Source organism: Neofelis nebulosa, chromosome 16, assembly GCF_028018385.1.
Source record: "Neofelis nebulosa isolate mNeoNeb1 chromosome 16, mNeoNeb1.pri, whole genome shotgun sequence".
Lineage (NCBI taxonomy): Eukaryota > Metazoa > Chordata > Mammalia > Carnivora > Felidae > Neofelis > Neofelis nebulosa.
The window spans coordinates 16,924,482-16,944,496 of record NC_080797.1 but is presented as its reverse complement, the minus strand read 5'-3'; the positions used below and the strand labels follow the sequence as shown (position 1 = coordinate 16,944,496).

At 51.0% G+C, this 20,015-nt stretch overlaps 1 protein-coding gene across 4 annotated transcripts; it reads left to right on the top strand.

Moving 5' to 3' along the window:
- Window positions 1-117: 117 nt before the first annotated feature.
- AFMID (arylformamidase) lies at window positions 118-18,104 on the top strand. Of its 4 annotated transcripts, none has more exons than XM_058702551.1 (11): window positions 118-244; window positions 1,860-1,950; window positions 12,863-12,967; window positions 13,050-13,098; window positions 13,530-13,615; window positions 13,711-13,783; window positions 13,973-14,070; window positions 14,367-14,445; window positions 14,567-14,708; window positions 14,898-15,002; window positions 17,654-18,104. In XM_058702551.1, the coding sequence occupies exons 1-11, from the start codon at window positions 185-187 to the stop codon at window positions 17,684-17,686; spliced, it is 921 nt and encodes a 306-aa protein (XP_058558534.1). In that variant the 5' UTR covers window positions 118-184; the 3' UTR covers window positions 17,687-18,104. The 4 variants fall into 4 exon arrangements, with proteins under 4 accessions (XP_058558534.1, XP_058558533.1, XP_058558535.1 ...); XM_058702550.1 differs by having other exon boundaries at window positions 14,898-15,072; window positions 17,654-17,734; XM_058702552.1 differs by lacking the exon at window positions 1,860-1,950 and having other exon boundaries at window positions 147-244; window positions 12,859-12,967; window positions 14,898-15,072; window positions 17,654-17,734.
- The last annotated feature ends 1,911 nt before the right edge of the window (window positions 18,105-20,015 follow it).

Here is a 20,015-nt window from a genome sequence, read left to right as displayed (position 1 = left end):
CCGGCGCCCGAGAGCCAATCAGCGCGCGGCCGCGGACTGGCGGGAGGTTTGACCGCAGCCCGCCCCTAGTGGGCAGCGCCGAGGACCCGGCGGGCTGACGTCACCAGGACGGCAGGCCCCGCCCCGCCCGGCCTCCCCGCGTAGAAAAAGCAGGCGGGGAGCACCGTCTCGCGGTAGCGGCGGGATGGAGGTTCCCGAGCAGGGTCGCCGGGCCGAGGCTCCCTGGAAGAAGCTGTCTAAGGAGGTAGGCGGGTTGCGGGCGGCGGCTGGGGCTGAGCTGGGCAGCGCGGAGATTGGATGCAGTTCCAGGAACGGAGCTTCGGAGCCCGTTGACCCACCACCCCCGAGCGCGCCGGCGAGCGCCGGGCGTGCCTGCTCCGAAAGCTTTGGCGCCCCGGTCTGGTTTGCTTCTGGCCACAGGCAGCCTTTTAAGGGCAGAGAAGACCGAAGCTGTGCCGATAGCCATCCAGGGGCCACGCTGCCGACCTCAAGCGCAGGGTCTCACCGTGCAGGCAGGTCGCAGGATGCTGGATGCAGGAAGGCAGGAAGGCTGCAGGTGTTTACTGCAGGGTGGTTGTGAGGGCTGGAAACCACACCGGCAAAGCATGTATTGTGATCATTCAACTGTAACTTCCTAACCAGTTTCCCCCGCATCTCAGGCAGTGGTTGGTTTGTTTTGGGGGTTTTGTTAGTTTTTTTGTTTTTTGTTTTTTTTTATTCTGGCCACTGATACATCTGAGAATCTGGTTGAGTTATGGACACTAACCCCCCAAGAAATCCCATTCTCTGTCTCTGTGTCTCTGTCCCCCACACACTTGCCTACAATATCAGAGGACTCTCAGAAACCCGTTGCATTATCATTAGCATACTTAAGAACAGTGAAGACGGTGACAGCAGTCACCGTGTGTGCCAGGGATGGCTGTGAACGTCTGACAGGCACAGATTGTACAGATCTAAAGAACCCTGGCCAACAACCTCGTTCAGCTCGAGGAGGCAGTAACCCGCATTTGAATGGCTGGTTTTACTTCATTTACGTGCCTTATGACCTTTCACCTTGTGAGGCTGCTATTTTGCCCGTTATATAGATGTGGGAACTGAGACTCAGAGACTGTAAGTTGCCCAGGGTAAAAACAGCCTGTAAGTGACGGAGCATGGATGGCCCTCAACCCATCTGACTCCAGAGCCCCAGATCCTTCTGTGAAGCCACCCTGTCTTCCAGTTTCCCACTTGGGGCTTCACTCTTTCTCCTTGCCTTTGAACTTTTTCTCCAAAACCTGGTTCTTGTTACTTTCTACATGAAGTCTGAACATCTTAGCCTGATATGTGAGACCCTCCGTCTTCCGGTCCCAGCTGCCCAGCCTCACCTCTGTGATTCAGCAGTCTGGCCTATCACTATCTCCAGCCCGACCTTTGGCTCCCCCCTCCTGAGCCCTGTACCTTTGCTCTGGGCCCTGCTGCAGTCAGAACCGTGGCCTCTCAGAGATAAGCTCTGCCACACTTTCTCTGCGGTGACCACCCCAGCAACCTGGCCTCCTGCAGTAGGAGTGATGCCCATGGTGGCATTAACCAGAACACATTTTATAGGACCTTATCTCCCCTTTAAGGCTGGCCACTAGTTAAAAGCATGGCCATAGCTCTAGACCGTGAATCTGAGAGCCCCTGTGATGTTGTATCTGAAATACCTAATTAATTGGTGTCGGGGGAGAGTGGAAAGTGGGATACCAGGGGCTTGAAGGAAGCTGAGGGCCTCTAAAGAGCCTGAGATATTGGGGAGGGGGCTTCTCAAGGCAGGCATTCGGAGGGGTGGGGGCACGTTGTGTGGAGAGCAAAGGTCTTACGGAAACTTCTGTGTTCCATAGGAGCTGGAGAATCAGTACAGCCCCAGCAGATGGGTCATCCGACTGGGAGCCGAGGAGGCCCTGAGGACCTACTCACAGATAGGGGATGAGGGTACTGGGGGCCCTCCCCTTGGATGCTGTGGGTGGACTCTAGCATATGGCAGTGGTTCAGAATGCTGGGGGCAGGAGGAGGCTCTCGGGACAGTTCCCAAAGTCCAGGTACCATGCAAGCCTCTTTGGCTCAGGGCCAGGCATCCAGGAGCCCTCGCCACAGGTCAGCTGGAGGCAGGAAAGGCCCAATAGGCTGTGTTCCACCTCCTCTCCTGCTCGGCTGACAGTGCCCAGACCAGTAAGGCCACATGCTACAGGGGCACCAAGAAGTAGGGTGAGAAAAAGGCAGGCCTCCCACTTGGCTGAACCTGGAATATTGTTGATATTTATAAAAAGCAAAAAGGGCTCCTGGGTGGCTCAGTCGCTCGGGCGTCCGACTTCGGCTCAGGTCACCATCTCGCGGTTCATGAGTTCGAGCCCCGCGTCGGGCTCTGTGCCGACAGCTCGGAGCTTGAAGCCTGCTTCCGATCCTGTGTCTCCCCCTCTCTCTACCCCTCCCCTGCTCACGCTCTGTGTCTCGCTGTCTCTCAATAATAAATAAACGTTAAAAAAAGTTTTTTTAATTTAAAAAGTAAAACAAAATAAAATGTTGACATTTTGTTGGCCATGGACATTTAGCATTATTAATTTTGATTTATATATATATATATATATATATATATATATATATATATATTGCATTTAAATACTATTTATCTTTATATTGGTCAGCTTGGGCTGCCATTGCAAAATGCCATAGAACGGGTGGCTTAAATGATAGGAATCTGTTTCTCACAGTTCTGGGGGCTAAGAAGGCCCAAGAGCGAGGTGCTGGCCAGTTTGGTTCCCTGATGAGAGTCCTCCCGGCTTGCAGACAGCTGCTTTTTCCATGCTGTCCTCACATGGCAGAGAGACAGTGAGAGCTCTGGTCTGTCTTCCTCTCCTTTTAAAAGTTTTTTAAGTTTATTTATTTTGAGAGAGAGAGAGAGAAAGAGCATGCACGCACGAGCAGGGGAGGGGCAGAGAGAGAGAGAGAATCCCCAGCAGGCTCTGCACTGTCAGCACAGACAGAACCTGATGTGGGGCTCGAACCCACGAACCCTGAGATCCTGACCTGAGCCCTTAACCGACTGAGCCACCCAGGTGCCCCCTCTTTCTTCTTATTTTTTTTTAATTTCTTTTTTAATGTTTATTTTTGAGAGAAAGAGAGGGAGAGAGAGAGACAGAGCGTGAGTAGGAGGAATGGCAGAGAGGGAGAGAGAGACAGAATCCGAAGCAGGCTCCAGGCTCTGAGCTGTCAGCACAGAGCCCAATGCGGGGCTTCAACTCACGAACCGCGAGATCGTGACCTGAACCGAAGTCAGATGCTTCACCGACTGAGCCACCCAGGCGTCCCATTCGTCCTCTTTTTATAAGGCCTCTAATCCTACCATAGCGCTTCACCCCATCGAAACCCAACTACCTTCCAAAGTTACCACCTGTCATACCATCACGTTACGGGTCAGTGCTTCAACATATGAGCGCTGGGGGACACATACCTTCAGCCCAAAACGAACTTCATGACTGAAGTTTTGGTGCTGACGCCCCCATGCTGTGCCCAGAGCAAGGGCCTCACCCCTGCTCGATGAGGTTAAATAACTTACCCAAGTCACGCAGCTCGTGATGGTAGGCACCTCCCGGAGCCGAGCTTCCAGAAAGGAGTGGGGCAGCCCGATGGGGTGAGGTGGGTCGGGCAGTGTCCGTTGAGTGCGCAATAGTCGGCCTCTCCTGGAGGTGCTCCCCAGACCTCCTCGGTGCTGCCTGCCGTCTCCGGGATTGCCTCCTCCCATGCAAGCTCACGGGGGGGGGGGGGGCGGCAAAGGCACAGGAAGGGCAAGTGATGAGAAATAGATTCCTGCTGAGCCAGAAAGCCTCTCCACAAAGGACAGAGAGAGAAAGAAAATGAGTTTTTGTTGAATAAGGGTTAAACCAAACTGACGTGCACCACAGGCCAGCTGCTAAAGAGACTGTGAAACCAGAAAGAAACCTCACCCTTTTTTTAAAAAAAAAAAAAAAAGCTTTTATTTGTTTATGCATTTAAGTCATCTCGACACCCAACGTGGGGCTCGAACTCACGACCCAGAGATCGAGAGTTGCACGCCCTCCCTACTGAGCCAGGCAGGCACCCCAGAAACCTCACCCTTTTATGCAGGCAGGCAGATACACCCCCACTGCATACCTGTTCTCTAGATAAATGATACCTGTGCTGAAGCAGGTGGCCTCACAGTGCCACTTGTCCTCCTAGATCTTCCTAAGTCCACCTGGTAATGAGGGTGGCCATCTGTGCTTGCCAATTGCCTTTATCCAGAAGAAAAAGAAACCTTCCCATATCTTAACAACAAAGTAGTTTTGTAACTTGGAGCCGGGCACCTGTAGAAGGTAGGCTCCTGTCTGACCGCAGAATCTGGGGGTAGGGGCACTGTATCTTGATGATTACATTTCAAAGTGATGACGCCCCAGGTCCTGGAGGAAAACATTCCGAGGTTGGAAAACTGGCAAGAGACTCATTTAGCTCTTCAAAATATTTACATACACTTCAAAGGGGAGAGGAAAGATTCATAAAGAGTTTCTCAAAATAACTGCTCTAAGAAAAGGGAAGGAGGAGGCTCTCTTTTCCTTTTCTGCACCAGGGCGACTTAATTTCTCTCTCTCTCTCTCTCTCTCTCTCTCTCTCTCTCTCTCATACTTTGATTTGTATTCATCCTCATAGCCATCAGCCTATTAACTGGCAGGGGGGCGGTGTTCTTTTCTAACAAGTAGACAGACCACCTTTATCTGCCACAAAGACCTGGCCTCCCTCAGGCCAGGGGACTGCTCGGTGAGCAGGGGCAGAAAGCAGAGGCGAGCTGGCAGGACAGGTTTTCAGAACTATTTCCTCTCTCAGTAGTTTTAGACTTGTTTTACCGAGACTCAGTGTCGTAGACTCTGGGTCTAGAGTTCTTTCTTGTCCAGCAAGAAAGCGGGACGCAGGATTAAAATCCGAGAGACGGCTAATGCCCGGGAGAAGACAAGAGCCCCGATTCAGGGTCCTTGCTCTGTTTTTATTGGGATCAGAAGGCTTACAAACATGGTGATGGGGGTGCACAAAGAGACAATAAATCTGTGAACATTGACTCATGGGCGTGAGGGAAAGGGGGTTTTGAAGATATACGGTATTAGGGGTTTGGGTCAATATAAAACAAAATCCTGGCGCCGGGCAGATGGTTGTTAACGGCAGACAGGAGGCGCCGTGTCTGTTTGTCTTAGGTAGCGTAGGGGATAAGACGGACCGAGTGTGCTACCTCAGGGTCAGCAAGGCACCTTTCTTTTGATAATTAGCTCCTCTCTGGGCCACTTCACCGCACAGAGATCTCTGGCCCTATTTACCTGTTTACCTAACTTGGTTCTTCCTTCCTGTGAAAGCAGCTTTCTGCTATAGTAATAAATTGGGGGGTCCGCCCTGAATACCTAATCTTATTTACCGCATATACCTTTGTATTGGGGCCTTTGCCCCACCCTCTCTCTATTTATTTACCTCATCTTGTTTACCCAGACTTGGGTGTGAGCATCCTATGGCTTTGCAATTCTTTATGCCTTGTTAACCCATCAGTGCAGGCTCGGGGAATTCCTAAGCTTATGCCCCACCTCTTAGTACCAATACATTGTACACGAAATGAGGGAGGGATACATGGATGGATAGATGGATGGACGAATAAGGTAGGTAGGTAGGTAGGTTGGCAGATAGGCAGATACGGAACTGCCTTCTGCGCACCCTACCTCTGCCAGCTTCCGGCAGGTCCTAGTCCACGCCCCTCTCCAGGAGAACCAATCACCAGTGACGTGGGTGGAGCCTCGTGTCCGCCAGCCTCTACTAGGGATCCCCACCCCACTACCTTCGCAGGCTCCCCGCTTGGGCTTTTCCCTCTCCACCGGAAAAGTGAAAGGAGAAAAACAAAGGCACAAAAGATACAAGCCCCAATTTTGTCGGACTGTGCTACAGTACGTATACAATTGACCATTCTAACCATTTTAAAGCGTACAATTCGGTAGCGTTTAGAACCTTCAAGATTTGTGCAGCCATCATCAGTACCTTGTTCCAAATATCATTTTCGTTGCCTCAGAAGGAGCCCTACCATCAGTCACTCCCCATTTCCCCCCCTCGCCGTCGCTGTCTATGGATTTACCTATTCTGGACACCCGGTCGGAATGGAATCCTACATGTATGTGTGGCCTTTTGTGGCTGGCTTCTTGGCATAATGTTCTGGAGCTCCATCCACGGTATATAATGCCGATCACTACTTCACGGCTTCATCGTATGGACCTACCACGTCATGTTTATTCACTGACAGACATTTGGGCTGTCCGCCTTTTGACAACTGTGAATAGGGCTGCTGTGAACCATCCGTGTACACGTTTTCGTTTGAAAGCTCTTGATTTCTTATTACTAAGTCCAGTAGACAAAGCCGTTCGACACAATTACGTACATTCCAAATGCTTACTTTCACTTTGTGTATTCAGCTCAGCATAGACCAGTAGCAAACAGGGTAGGGCTCCCAGTGTCCCCAGATCGCAGACCAAGCAGCCCTGCTCTGTGCCACCTTGGCTATTTTTAGGTAACCGTTGTTTTCTTATTACAAAAGGAGCATATGCTTACTCGAATAGATTTACAAAATAAAATCATCAATAATTCCACCACCCATCGTTAACCAGAGGGTGACTGATGGGACCCCGCCATTTTTTTAAAGTGCTGCCACAGCCTGGTGGAATAAGGTCTTCAGTCTTTCTGGGACCGTGTGGTCCCCCTGCTGTATCTTGCATAAGTCCCTAAGGACTCTGGTCTCCCCTTCCTCTAATTCCCCTGACATGTGCTCTGGATGGGTCCCCGGGCCTGGGGTTTCTGTCTGTAAGAGTTTGGATACTTTCAGTTGCAAATAATAGAAACTCAGTTTCTTCAGTATCAAAAAGAGGACGTTTTAATGAGGTCTATTCATTGACGTCCTCCCGTGTTCCTGCCCTGGGGTCCAGAGACTGGAGGGCTGGTGGTGTTCACCCTCGGTAGGGAGGCTATGAGTCACCTCGTTCTCTGCCCCTGCACCCAGCTGCCCGTCACCAGCCGCGGGGTCCACTCCTGGAGAGAAACAGTTCCTCTCTTTCTCAGGGTCAGCTGAGCTTTTTAATAGCTGAGGGAGACACGTCCATGATAGTGCATATCTACAGCTGTGTGGTTTGAATCACTCTTCAACTCAGAACATAAATTTCATAGTCTTTTCTTAGTTCTGGCACAAAATGAATCTGGCTGGTCCATGTATACTTTAAGAACTCTTGAGAAGGGGCGCCTGGGTGGCTCAGTCGGTTAAGCCTCTAAATCTCAGTTTCAGCTCAGGTCATGATTTCACAGTTCATGAGATCGAGCCCCACGTCAGCCTCTGTGCTGACAATGCAGAACTTGCTTGGGATTGTCTCTGCTCCTCCCCTGCTCGCTTGCGTGCTCTCTCAAATAAATAAATAAACTTTTTTTAAAAAATGAGAAATGAATAGACCTCCTAATGCAGAAATTCCACTGCTGAGAGTGCTTCCTTCAGACCCCCACACACAGTGGTGACGTGTGCGCGGGGCTGATCACGGCAGGGTTACTTGTGCTAACCCAGCCCAAATGCCTCCAGCAGAGGACTCCTTCCTCAGGTGCCGATCCGTTCAATGAATATTTACTGGGTGCCTGACATGTACTGGTCACTCATTTTGTGCACGGAATACATCAGTGAGCAAAACACACAAACCCCCGCCCGTGCATCAATGTGAATCTTTTTCTCTTTCTTCTTATTTTATTATTTAAAAATAAATTTTTTGGGGGGCGCCTGGGTGGCTCAGTCGGTTAAGCGTCCGACTTCGGCTCAGGTCAGAATCTCGCGGTCCGTGAGTTCGAGTCCCGCGTCGGGACTCAGAGCCTGGAGCCTGTTTCAGATTCTGTGTCTCCCTCTCTCTCTGCCCCTCTCCTGTTCATGCTCTGTCTCTCTCTGTCTCAAAAATAAATAAACGTTAACAAAATTTAAAAAAATAAAAATAAAAAAATAAATTTTTTTTAAACTTTTATTTATTTATTTTGGAAGAGAGAGAAAGCTCGTGCTCGTACGCACAAGCAGGGGAGGGGCAGAGAGGAGAGACAGAATCCCAAACCGGCTCCTGGCCATCAGTGCAGAGCCTGGTGCAGGGCTCACACTCACAAATTGTGAGAGTTGGTTTTTTTTTTTTTTTGAGCAGCAGGCAAAGGTTTACTAGAGTATAAGATCAGAAAGCAAGAGGAGTATGAAACCTCTCTTTACAGAGAGGGGGGCATTCAAAAGTGAATGCCCCACAAGTTGTGAGATCATGACCTGAGCTGAGATCAAGAGTCGGAGGCTTGGGGCGCCTGGGTGGCGCAGTCGGTTAAGCGTCTGACTTCAGCCAGGTCACGATCTCGCGGTCCGTGAGTTCGAGCCCCGCGTCAGGCTCTGGGCTGATGGCTCGGAGCCTGGAGCCTGTTTCCGATTCTGTGTCTCCCTCTCTCTCTGCCCCTCCCCCGTTCATGCTCTGTCTCTCTCTGTCCCAAAAATAAATAAAAAACGTTGAAAAAAAATTAAAAAAAAAAAGAATCGGAGGCTTAACCGACTGCGCCCCCCTGGTGCCCCCCTTCTTACCGTATTATTGAAATACAGTCGACTTACAAGGTATATTAATTTCAGGTGTATAACGCAATGATTCAACAGTTCTCTACATGACTCTGTGCTCATCATGAGAAGTGGAGTCACCATCTGTCACCTTCCACGTTATCACAGTGGTATTGCCTGTATTCTCTGCTGTCTTTCACTGTGATTTTTTTTTTTTTTTTTGGAGAGACAGAGATGGAGTGCAAGTGGGGGAGGGGCAGAGAGCGAGGGAGACACAGAATCGGAAGGAGGCACCAGGCTCTGAGCCGTCAGCTCTAACTCGTGAATCGAGAGATCATGACCTGGGTCGAAGTGGGACGCTTCACTGACGGAGCCACCCAGGTGCCCTGGTCGTGACTCTTAACGGGGCAGGGGAAGAGGACAAAGTAAATGCCGTAGTCCGTTAGAAGGGACAAGCGCTCTGGCAGTATGGAGCAGGCGAGGCGGGTGCTGGGCGGGGGGTGTTAGGGTGGCCAGGGTCCACCCCTAGAGGAAGGTGTGCCGGGCAGGGTTGATTTTGTAGAGGCCCAGGGCTTTTGGGGGTGGTGTGCCAGATGCTGCGGACTGAATCTTTGTGCCCTCCCCAGATTCACATGCTGAAGCCTTAACCCTTAGGGTGGCTGTATTTGGAGTGATTAGGTAAACTGAGGTCATAAGCGTGGGGTCCTGACCTGGCTGGATTCTTAGAAGAGACGCCTGAGGGCTTGCCTCCCTAGAGACGCCAAGAGCCCCACAGCCCCACCCAGAAGAGGCGTGTATGCACCCAGTGAGGAGGTGGCCACCTGCCACCCAAGGGGAGGGCCGTCCCCAGACACAAGCCCCTCTGGCGCCTGGATCTAGGCCTTCCGGGACCCAGAACTGTGAAAAGTAAATGTAGGTTAAGCCTCCACACCCTGAGGTATTTGGTCACAGCAGTGGGAGCCAACTTGCACAGGAGCCCCGGATGGACTTGAACCTGAGAGGGAAAGGTGCGCCCAGGACTGGCTCACACCTGTGGCCGGAGGGCATTTGGCGGAAGAAGTAGGCAAGCCGTGAGGGCCGCCCGTTGCTTCCAGCGGAGAAGGGGAGGGACATCCAACAAGGTAGTCGCAGGGGAGGCGGGAGGAGACGCACGGAGAGGATTTCCTGATGATGGGATGTGGTTTGTTGGGCCTGGGCAACTGGCATAACTGGTTAGCATGCAACCCTCAGATGGAATATAAGAGCGGAGAAAGGTCTATAAAGAAGGGAAGAACAAGGAAGCTGTGTGCAGATGGGGAAAGCTCTCCAAGAAACACTACGCGAAGTGGGCAGGGCAGACACGTATTTTATATGCTGCCCTTTGGACGAAAGGTTGAGAGGGTCTATATCTGTGTTAGCAACGGAGGTCACCTGGGCAAGGGGCCGGGAAAGCAGGCAGGTGAGAGGCGGTGAGGGAACATCTCACTGGAAAGCCTTTTTTTTTTTTTTTTTTAACGTGTATTTATTGGGAGAGGTGGGGGAGGGGCAGAGAGAGAGGGAGAGAAAGAGAATCCCAGACAGACTCTGCATTGTCAGGGCAGACATGGAGTTCAATCTCAGAACCATGAGATCATGACCTGAGCTGAAATCAAGAGTTGGACGCTTAACCGGCTGAGCCACTCAGGCACCCGTAGGAAGCCTTGTGTGTGTGTGTGTGTGTGTGTGTGTGTGTGTGTGTGTGTGAACCATACAAACATATTGTGTCTCCATAAGAAAAATTAATGACAGGGGCGCCTGGGTGGCTCAGTCGATTGAGCGTCCAACTTTGCTGCTCAGGTCATGATCTCGCGGTTCGTGAGTTCGAGCCCCGCGTCGGGCTGTGTGCTGACAGCTCGGGGCCTGGAGCCTGCTTCGGATTCTGTGTCTCCCTCTCTGCTCCTCCCCCTGCTCACACACTCTCTCTCCCTCAGAAATAAATAAACATTAAAAAAATTATCTAGTTAATAATAGATCCATTCCGTTAAGCAAGTCCTTCAGAGTGAGCTGTGTCCAGTGTGGCCGGCACAGGGGGAGCCTGTTTTGTTCCGTTCGTTACACACTTGCAGGGGTCACACATCAGGCTCTCTGAGCAGCTGGTCGATTTGGGAGATGGGAAGTCTCCCCCTGCCGCTGCCCAGCACCAGAGAGGGAGCAGGGACACACAGCAAGCCACATCTCTCTCCTATAAGAAGCCTTGTCTCGTCCTTTCACTCTCAGGACAGGGGCGGCAATAGACAAGGTCTGACAGCAAAACTGGTTTTACAGCCACTTGGCCTGTTCTGCAGAGGCAGCCTTGTCTCTGGTTTTGGCATGGGGGGAAACTTGGCATCTCCCATCATTTCTGTTTCTGTTGGCCTTGAGCGGTCTCTCTGAATGGAGACGGCCTATTTTACCAGTGAGTTTAGGCCTAAACATACTTTATACAAACTATCTTTTCCTACTGGGTTTGTCCCTTCTAGAGTTGCAGAATCATCCAGCCAAGAGGTGCCCTGGTTTCCTTTTGGGCCCGCCTCTGTGGACCCCAAGGTTGGGGACCTGGGCTCCTCCAGGGACACGGATCCCAAGTTCATGTCTCACTGCTCCAATGTTCAGTATCAGAAAGATCACACTGATCAGGCTCTATTGTATTTATGTAAACTGTTTTGCAATTAATCTCCACACCCAACATGGGGCTCAAACTCACAACCCCGAGATCCAGAGTCACATGCTCTGCTGACTGAGACAGCCAGGCACCCCTCCTTTTTGATTAGTCCATGTTGGGTCCTATTTACGCAATCTTTGTCTATCCCAAGATTATGAAGATCTCCTATTTTCTTTTCCAAGAGCTTTGTTGCCTTCTCCTTCATGTTTAGATAGTCCATCAGGAACTGATTTGATGTGGTGTGAGGTAAGGATCAAGAAACTTTTTTTTTTTTAACGTTTATTTTTGAGAGAGAGAGAGAGAGAGCACAAGCAGGGGAAGGGCAGCGAAAGGGGGGGACAGAGGATCCGAAGCAGGCTCTGTGCTGACAGCAGACAGCCCAATGCGGGGCTTGAGCTCACAAATGTCAAGATCATGACCTGGGCCGAAGTTGGACGCTTAACCGACTGAGACACCCAGGTGCCCTAACAAACTATTTTGTTTTCACTTGGATATTCATTTGACCCAGCACTGCTTATTGAAATATTCATTTATCACACACTTTTCTTTTTCTTTCTTTTCCACACAACTTTCTTTGAATTGTTTACTACGTATCAGATCCCGGGTGTCCAGAGGTGGGCAAAGCCAAGCCCTTGTCTTGACAGTGAGGGCAACAGACAGTAAACAAGGTAAAAAAATATATCAAGGATGATGAATGCCGGGCTGCACGATAACGCAGAGAAAGGGGATATACCGTACTGTATTTAAGCAGCCTTCTGTTACAGGCAGTGTTTTGCCGTTACACATAGCATTACTGTGGGCATCTTTAAAACAAGTCCTTGGGGGGCGCCTGGGTGGCGCAGTCGGTTAAGCGTCCGACTTCAGCCAGGTCACGATCTCGCGGTCCGTGAGTTCGAGCCCCGCGTCGGGCTCTGGGCTGATGGCTCGGAGCCTGGAGCCTGTTTCTGATTCTGTGTCTCCCTCTCTCTGCCCCTCCCCCGTTCATGCTCTGTCTGTCTCTCTCTGTCCCAAAAATAAATAAAAAACGTTGGGAAAAAAAAATAAATTAAAAAAATAAATAAATAAATAAAACAAGTCCTTGGGAATGTTTCTGATTATTTCCTTACAAAAATTACGTGCATAAGGACTCATGCATCAAGGAGTATGATCTTCTCGGGCTTTGATACGTATCGTTATTTATTTGAAGTGAGTTTATATCTTGCTTCCCTGGAAGATTGATTTTCCAAAGACTTGGAAAAGTTTATACTTCCTGGAGCGTGAAACGGAGTACAACGCACGAAGCGAGCGCGCGTAAGAAAGTGGTGGTAAGAGGTGACCTTCAGAACCACGGCTCACGTAGACAGATGGCAGCACATAGTATTGGTCGCACTTGGGTGGGACAGTCTGGTCTCTTTGCAACTACACCCTCAGGGGAGGCTTCAGAACCCGGCACAGTTGATCATGAGGACTTGGGGGGGGGGGGGAGGGGCATCTTTCACGGAGTTCTGAAAAGTGGGGCTGATCGGCCGACCCAAAGGGGCTTTCAGCAGAAAGGTTTCTACCTTCGGTAAAATGGAAAACTGCTGCAGGTCAGCAGATCGTGCTAATAGTGACCTGTCCACTTCTCGAGACAGCTACTAAGAGGGCCCGAGCCACCAGGAGGAACCTGCTGCATGTCCCCTACGGAGACGGCGAGGGGGAGAACCTGGACATCTACTTTCCCGAGCAAGTGTCTGAAGGTAGGCGAATGGGCGGGTGGTCCCGCAGCAGGGCTCAGCTGGGCACCCGGCTCAGCCCCCACGCCCTGTGTCTGTCTTACAGCCTCGCCTTTCTGTGTGTTCTTCCATGGCGGGTACTGGCAGAGCGGAAGGTGAGTCGGGAGCTTGGATGAACAGGGAGAAAGGGACATCCACCCTTCCCTGGTGTAGGAGATCGTGCGAGCTGCTGCTTCAAACTCCGTGTCTGACCACAGCAGTGCGTTCTCTCACAGTTCTGGAGGCCAGAAGTCTGAGATAAAGGTGTGGGCAGGGCCCTGCTCCCTCCAGAGGCGCCGGGGGGGGGGGGGGGGAGAACCCACTCCTGTGTCTTCCAGCGGCTGGGGGCTCTGGGTTTTCGTTGGCTGTGGCCGCATCACCCCCGTCTCTGCGTCCATCCTCACGGGGCCTCCTCTGTGTCCGTGTCTCAGATCATTCCCCCCCCCTTCTCTTATAGTGTCACCAGTCATGGGATTTATGCCCACCCTGAATCAGGGATGATCTCACCTCGGGATCCTTAACTACATCTCCGTCTCTCTTTCTGCAGTAAAGATACATCAGCCTTCATGGTCAACCCACTGACAGCACAGGGAGTGGCCGTGGTGATAGTGGCTTATGACATAGCCCCCAAAGGTAAGGACGATGGTCTCACCGGTTTGAAGCCTGGTGGGCTTTGGAGGGGAGAGAGCCCCTGACGGATCCTGCCCCGACTCGTGTTCTCTGTGCAGGTACCCTGGACCAGATGGTACACCAAGTGACCCGGAGCATCGTGTATATCCAGAAGCAGTATCCACGCAACGAGTAGGTATCACTGCAGATTTCCCTTTGGCCAGACGATGTGGGAGGACCGTGGATTCAGCCCCCGGGATGCAGCCCAGCTGCTCCCTCTGGCCTGTGGAGCAGAAGGCGAACCGGGACTCCTCGATACCGACCTGATGCACTCGGGCCACCGAATGCGAATCCGGCTCTCTCTCCTCTGACCCAACCCAGGGGGATTTACCTGTGTGGACACTCAGCTGGGGCCCACCTGGCCGCCATGATGCTCCTGGCCGACTGGACCAAGCATGCAGTCGCACCCAACCTCAGAGGTTTCCCTGGGACTGCGGGCTGGCCGGGCAGCCTTCTCCCTCCCCAGATGGGCCCGAGGGCCGCACCAGCTGCACAAAATCCCAACAGCCATGACGTGCTTGAGCTGGGGGCTTGGAGCCCTGTGACATGGGCTCGTCTTTGCTTCTTCTCTACCCCTACCCTGGTCTCGCCCCTTTGGGCCTGGACGCTGGGCTGGCCCCATATTGCCCCACTGGGTGCCTACAGGAAGCCTGGTATGGGTGGGGTGTTGGCCCCACCTAGAGCCTGGCCCTCTGACTGCTCTTCACCTTTACAGGCTTTTTCCTGGTAAGTGGGATCTATGACCTAGAGCCCATCGTGTTCACCTCTCAGAACGGCCCTCTCCTCATGACCCTGTGAGTCACTTGCCCCCTCCATCCCCAGCTGAGCTTGAACCTACCAGGCGGGCCAGGGGTGACGCGCGGGCTTTTCTCCATCCTGACCCATGCCTGCCCCCCCACCCCACCCCCGCATCAGGGAGGATGCTCGGAGGAATGGTCCACAGCAGCTCCTGGAGGCGGCCCTGACGCAGCCCGTGGATCCCTCCTGCCACGTGCTGGTGATCGTGGGCCAACACGACTCCCCCGAATTCTCCCGACAGTCCAGGGAATTTTATCAGGTACCCCCAGCACCCTGCTTCTGGCCAGAGGTTGAGGGTCATGCACTGTCATTACCTTCCCCTTTATCTCACCCAAAGGGACCCCAAGACCATCAGCCATTTATTCAACAAATACCGAGCGAGCACCTGCTCCGGGTCAGGCAGGGCCCTGCTGCCTCACACTCCTGCTTGGCCCTTTTCTCTACCCAGACACTGTGCAGAGGAGGATGGAACGCCTCGTTTGAAGAACTCCACGATGTGGATCACTTTGAAATCATCTGGAAGCTAACCCAGGACGACTACGTGCTCACCCAGGTGGGGCACATCCCTTCACTGTGGAGGGCATGGGTCCTGCGTTAGCACCCCCAGACATACAGACAGGAGGGTAGGTGGGGAGCACAGAGGAGTCACTTCATTAGTTCCTTGGCCTCTGGGAGGCTGGGGACCCTATGGTAGGACTTGAGTCCCCCCCCCCCCCCCCCCCCGGCTTCCTAGACTTCACCTCTCTTTGAAAGAGCCCCAGAGTCTGTGCCTGGGCACACAGGTGGGAGTTGCACGGGGCTTGGTGCCGAGGCGGAGAGGCATTGATCTGGGCCAAGGAAAGTGTTAGCCTGTGTTAACCATAAGGCAGAGCCAACTCCATACAGGACAAGATGGGCGGATTTGGTTCAGAAATGTTGATTACAACTTAAACGTGGAGAATCCTTTTGAAAATCAAACATTACAATTTTAACGTGGAGAATTCTTTTACAAGTCAAAGAATAAGCTGGGGAGAGTATTTGCCGCAGGCCTGGCAGATACAGAGTTACCACTTCTCTTCTCTTCTTTTTCTTTTTCTCCGCGCCCCCCCCCACCCCCAACGGGAAAGTGGTTCTTCAGAACTTCAATTTTAATCAGCTGCCACCTCAATAAGGCTTTGATAGCATTCAGTGGTTGTTTTTTTTTTTTAATTTTTAAAAAATATTTATTTTTGAACAAGAGAGAGAGAGACACACACACAGAGAGCAGGAGAGGGGCAGGGAGACAGGGAGACACAGAATCCGAAGCAGGTTCCGGGCTCCGAGCCGTCAGCACAGAGCCCGACACGGGGCTCGAACCCACGAACTGTTGAGATCATGACCTGGGCCGAAGTCAGATGCTTAACTGACTGAGCCACCCAGGCACCCCTATAGCATTCAGTTTAATTCTTACATAATTAATATCTTACTGTATAAAGAGTACTTTCGAATCAATAAGAACTGTTTTAATTTCTATTTAGAAACAGACATAAATAGCAAAAATGGATAAAGAATAAGGGATGGTTTAAGAAAAAATATAAATGGCCAATAAACATGGGGGGAAGATTATACCAGGGATATTAGAAATGTCACTTAAAATGACAGTCCTTTCCCACCTGTCATTGAAAATGTTCTCATAAGGGGCGCCTGGGTGCAGTTAGTTAAGCACCCGACTCTTGATTTTGGCTCAGGTCATGATCTCGTGGTTTCATAGGTTCAGCCCCATGTCAGGCTCTGTACTGGCAGCACAGGGCCTGCTCGGGATTCTCTCTCTCTCTCTCTCTCCCTCTCCCTCTCTCCCTCTCCCTCTCCCTCTCCCTCTCCCTCTCTCTGCCCCCACCCCCAACACACTGTCTCTGTCTCTCTCAAAATAAATAAACAAATGTCTAAAAAATTAAAAAATAGAAAAAAAGGAAGAGAAAATGTTCTAATGATAATTATGCCCAGCACTGCTGGAGAGATGGTGGAGGGGGTCCTCTCCAGTTCTGCCGGGGGGCGCACAGCCTGGCAATATGGATCCAAACCCACTAGCCCAGTAATTCTGCTGCTTGGAATTTCTCTTCCGGATAATCAAAGAAATACACAGAGATAGCCCCTGCAACTGTATGAATATTCAAAACTCGGAAACAACCTAAATGTCCCAATGAGGTTACATTATGACATAATCAGGTAATGGAACACAGTTTGTGAAAATTAGTGAGGATACATCAAATTGATTCAGATGTGAAAGCAAAAAACACAAGAAACTGATCCAGTGTATCCCCAATTCAATGATACATAGACAGCTAGACCCTTGGAGGCATATGTATGCATACGAAAAACTCAATTGTCAGTGGTGTCACACAGTGCATTTTAAAAATTCATTTCCAAAAAAAAAAAAAAAAATTCATTTCCAGGGGCGCCTGGGTGGCTCAGTCGGTGAAGCGTCCGACTTCAGGTCAGGTCATGATCTCATGGTTCATGAGTTCCAGCCCTGTGTCAGGCTCTATGCTGACGGCTTGGAGCCTGGAACCTGCTTCCGATTCTGTCTCCTTCTCTCTCTGCCCCTCCCCCACTCACACTCTGTCTCTCCCTCAAAAATAAACAGTAAAAAAAAAAAATGCAATTCCACATTTGCTAACATGAGCACGTATTACTTAAAAAAATGTGTTTTTTATTTTTTTTTGAGACAGCACCAGTGGGGGAGGGGCAGAGAGATTGGGAGACAGAGAATCCATGCGGGGCTCGAACTCATGAACCGTGAGATCATGACCTGAACTGAAATCAAGAGTCAGGCACTTAACCGACTGAGCCACCCAGGCGCCCCTGTGTTAGGTTTTCAACTGGGGGGAAACAAATGCTCATGAGTGACAGGAAAACTTTATTTATGAATGCTGACACTTGAATCTTACATAATTTTTACACGTTGTGAAATAATATTGTTTCGGTCTTTTCTCGACCATTTAAAAGAGTGAAGCCATTCTTAGCTCATGGGTCGTACAAAAGTGCATGTCGAGCTGGAGGTAAATCTACATATGGTTGAGAGCTTCTTTCAAACCCTTCAAAGGAAGGATGGGACTGGGCTGTCATTTTAAGTGGCATTTCTATCATCAGTACTGCAGCCTGTTTCTTTCATCAGATTCCTCCTGAGAGAGCTTTGCAAGCGCCTCTCCAATCCTGAGGCTTTTGTGTCTTTTCTTATCGCTGCAGATGATTTTGAGAACAATCCTCCAGGAGCCCTGACGGCATTGGACCCCCACCAGCGGGCACCCCGATGGTGAAGCTCCCCCCCCCAGACCCCGCGGGCTTCCCCTTCCTGCCAACCTGGCCTCTCCCCACGCCCAGGAGCGCCTCCATTTTCTCTGAACACCACTAAAAATCTCCACGGCCTTTTGCTGGTCTGGATACATCAGATCGATTCAGATGTGAAAGCTGAATGTAGCATGTAATTTGAAACACTAAAATATTCAAAAAGCTTCCACGACGCAGGCACACGAGAATGACATTATAGGAGTGACTTGAATTTATTCCAGATCGTCAAAGGAAATGAGTCACAAAGTGTGGGACTTCGTTTAACGTTTGCAACAAATTCCTTGCGGGACACCCCACGGCTGCTGGCAGGAAACCCAGGCTGTCTCCACACCTAGGTCAAGAATTGCGCCCCCGGGGCGCCTGGGTGGCGCCGTTGGTTAAGCGTCCGACTTCAGCCAGGTCACGATCTCGCGGTCCGTGAGTTCGAGCCCCGCGTCGGGCTCTGGGCTGATGGTTCGGAGCCTGTTTCCGATTCTGTGTCTCCCTCTCTCTCTGCCCCTCCCCCGTTCATGCTCTGTCTCTCTCTGTCCCAAAAATAAATAAAAAACGTTGAAAAAAAAAAAAAATTAAGAATTGCGCCCCCTAGGTTATGCCCTGTCAAAGCAAAATGCCTTAAACTAAGCAAAAGACAGAACAAAATCAGAACAGGATCAGAAAAGACAGAACAGGATCACCTCTATGATCCTGTTTTCACTTAAGAAGGATGCATAGACCTCTATGTGGGCACGTGACATACGATACACAGGTATCTATAGATCTAGAAAAAAAGACCAGCGGGATATACACAGGGTAACAGCAGTAAACAAAGCGAGCCCGTGGGAAATTTTAATTTCTTCCTCTCATCTAATATAAATGATTGTATTACTATAAACAATTGAATATAAAAGTTATACTAAATAGACTGTGGACTGGATAACTATTTTCATGGCTTGTTAAAAATGGGGTAGGGACGCCTGGGTGGCTCGGTCGGTTAAGCGCCTGACTCCGGCTCAGGTCGTGATCTCACAGGTCGTGAGTTCGAGCCCCGCGTGGGGCTCTGTGCTGACAGCTCAGAGCCTGGAGGCTGCTTCGGATCCTGTGTCTCCCTCTCTCTCTGCCCCTCCCCTGCTCATTCTCTCTCTCTCAAAAATAAACATTTAAAACTAAATAAATTTAAAAACTGGCAGGGCACCTGGGTGCCTCAGTCAGTTGAGCATCTGACTCGATTTCGGCTTAGGTCATGATCTCCTGGTTTGTGATTTCAAGCCCGGAGATGGGCTCTGTGCTGACAGGATGGAGCCTGCTTGGGATCCTGTCTCTCTCCCCTTCTCTCTGACCTTCCCCTGTTCGCTCTCTCTCTCTCTCTCTCTCACACACAATAAATAAATATTTTTTAAAAATTTAAATGATACAGGGGCACCTGGGTGGCTCAGTCGGTTAAGCGTCCGACTTCGGCTCAGGTCACGATCTCGCGGTCCGTGAGTTCGAGCCCCGCGTCGGGCTCTGGGCTGACGGCTCAGAGCCTGGAGCCTGTTTCGGATTCTGGGTCTCCCTCTCTCTGACCCTCCCCCGTTCATGCTCTGTCTCTCGCTGTCTCAAAAATAAACGTTAAAAAAAAATTAAAAAATTTAAATGATACAGTAAAAAGTTTCCCGGGGTACCCGCCTGGCTCAGTCGATAGAGCATGGTAGAATATACGACTCTTGATCTCAGGGTCATGAGTTCAGGCCCCATGTTGGGCTTGGAGCCTACTTAAATTTTTAAAAAAAGAAAAAGTTTCCAAGAAGTTGTGACATTAAAAGAATAGAAGCCAGCAGCCCGCATAGAGCCGGAGCACTGAGGAGGTCTCTTATTTCTGGCCTGCGGATGTGAGAGGCGCCACTCAGCCACCCCTGCAGCTCGGGAAGTGACTTCAGAACACCCTGTTCCTGACAGAGGACACACAGATTTTTCCCGTAGGCTGCAGGATTTGCCGTTGCTGGGACACCGCTTTGAGGTGGGAACCAGCCCCACCCACCCTCCCTCTCTTTCCTTGTTCTCTCCCAAGTTTGCCACTGCCCCCGGCCCCTCCTGGACGCCCAGGTCTGGGAGGTCAGTGATGCCTTCAGGGACTTCAGTTCTTTCTCTGTCCCTTTGTCCTTCAAGCTCACTTGAAGCTTTGGGGCGGCAGTGAAGCCCTCTAGAACTCTCCTGACTTTGTGGAGCAGGTGGGGGCCTGTCTTGGCCCTCTTTGGTTGCCTAGCAGCCAGGAGCTGCTCAGAGCTCTGTTCCTGGAGACTGG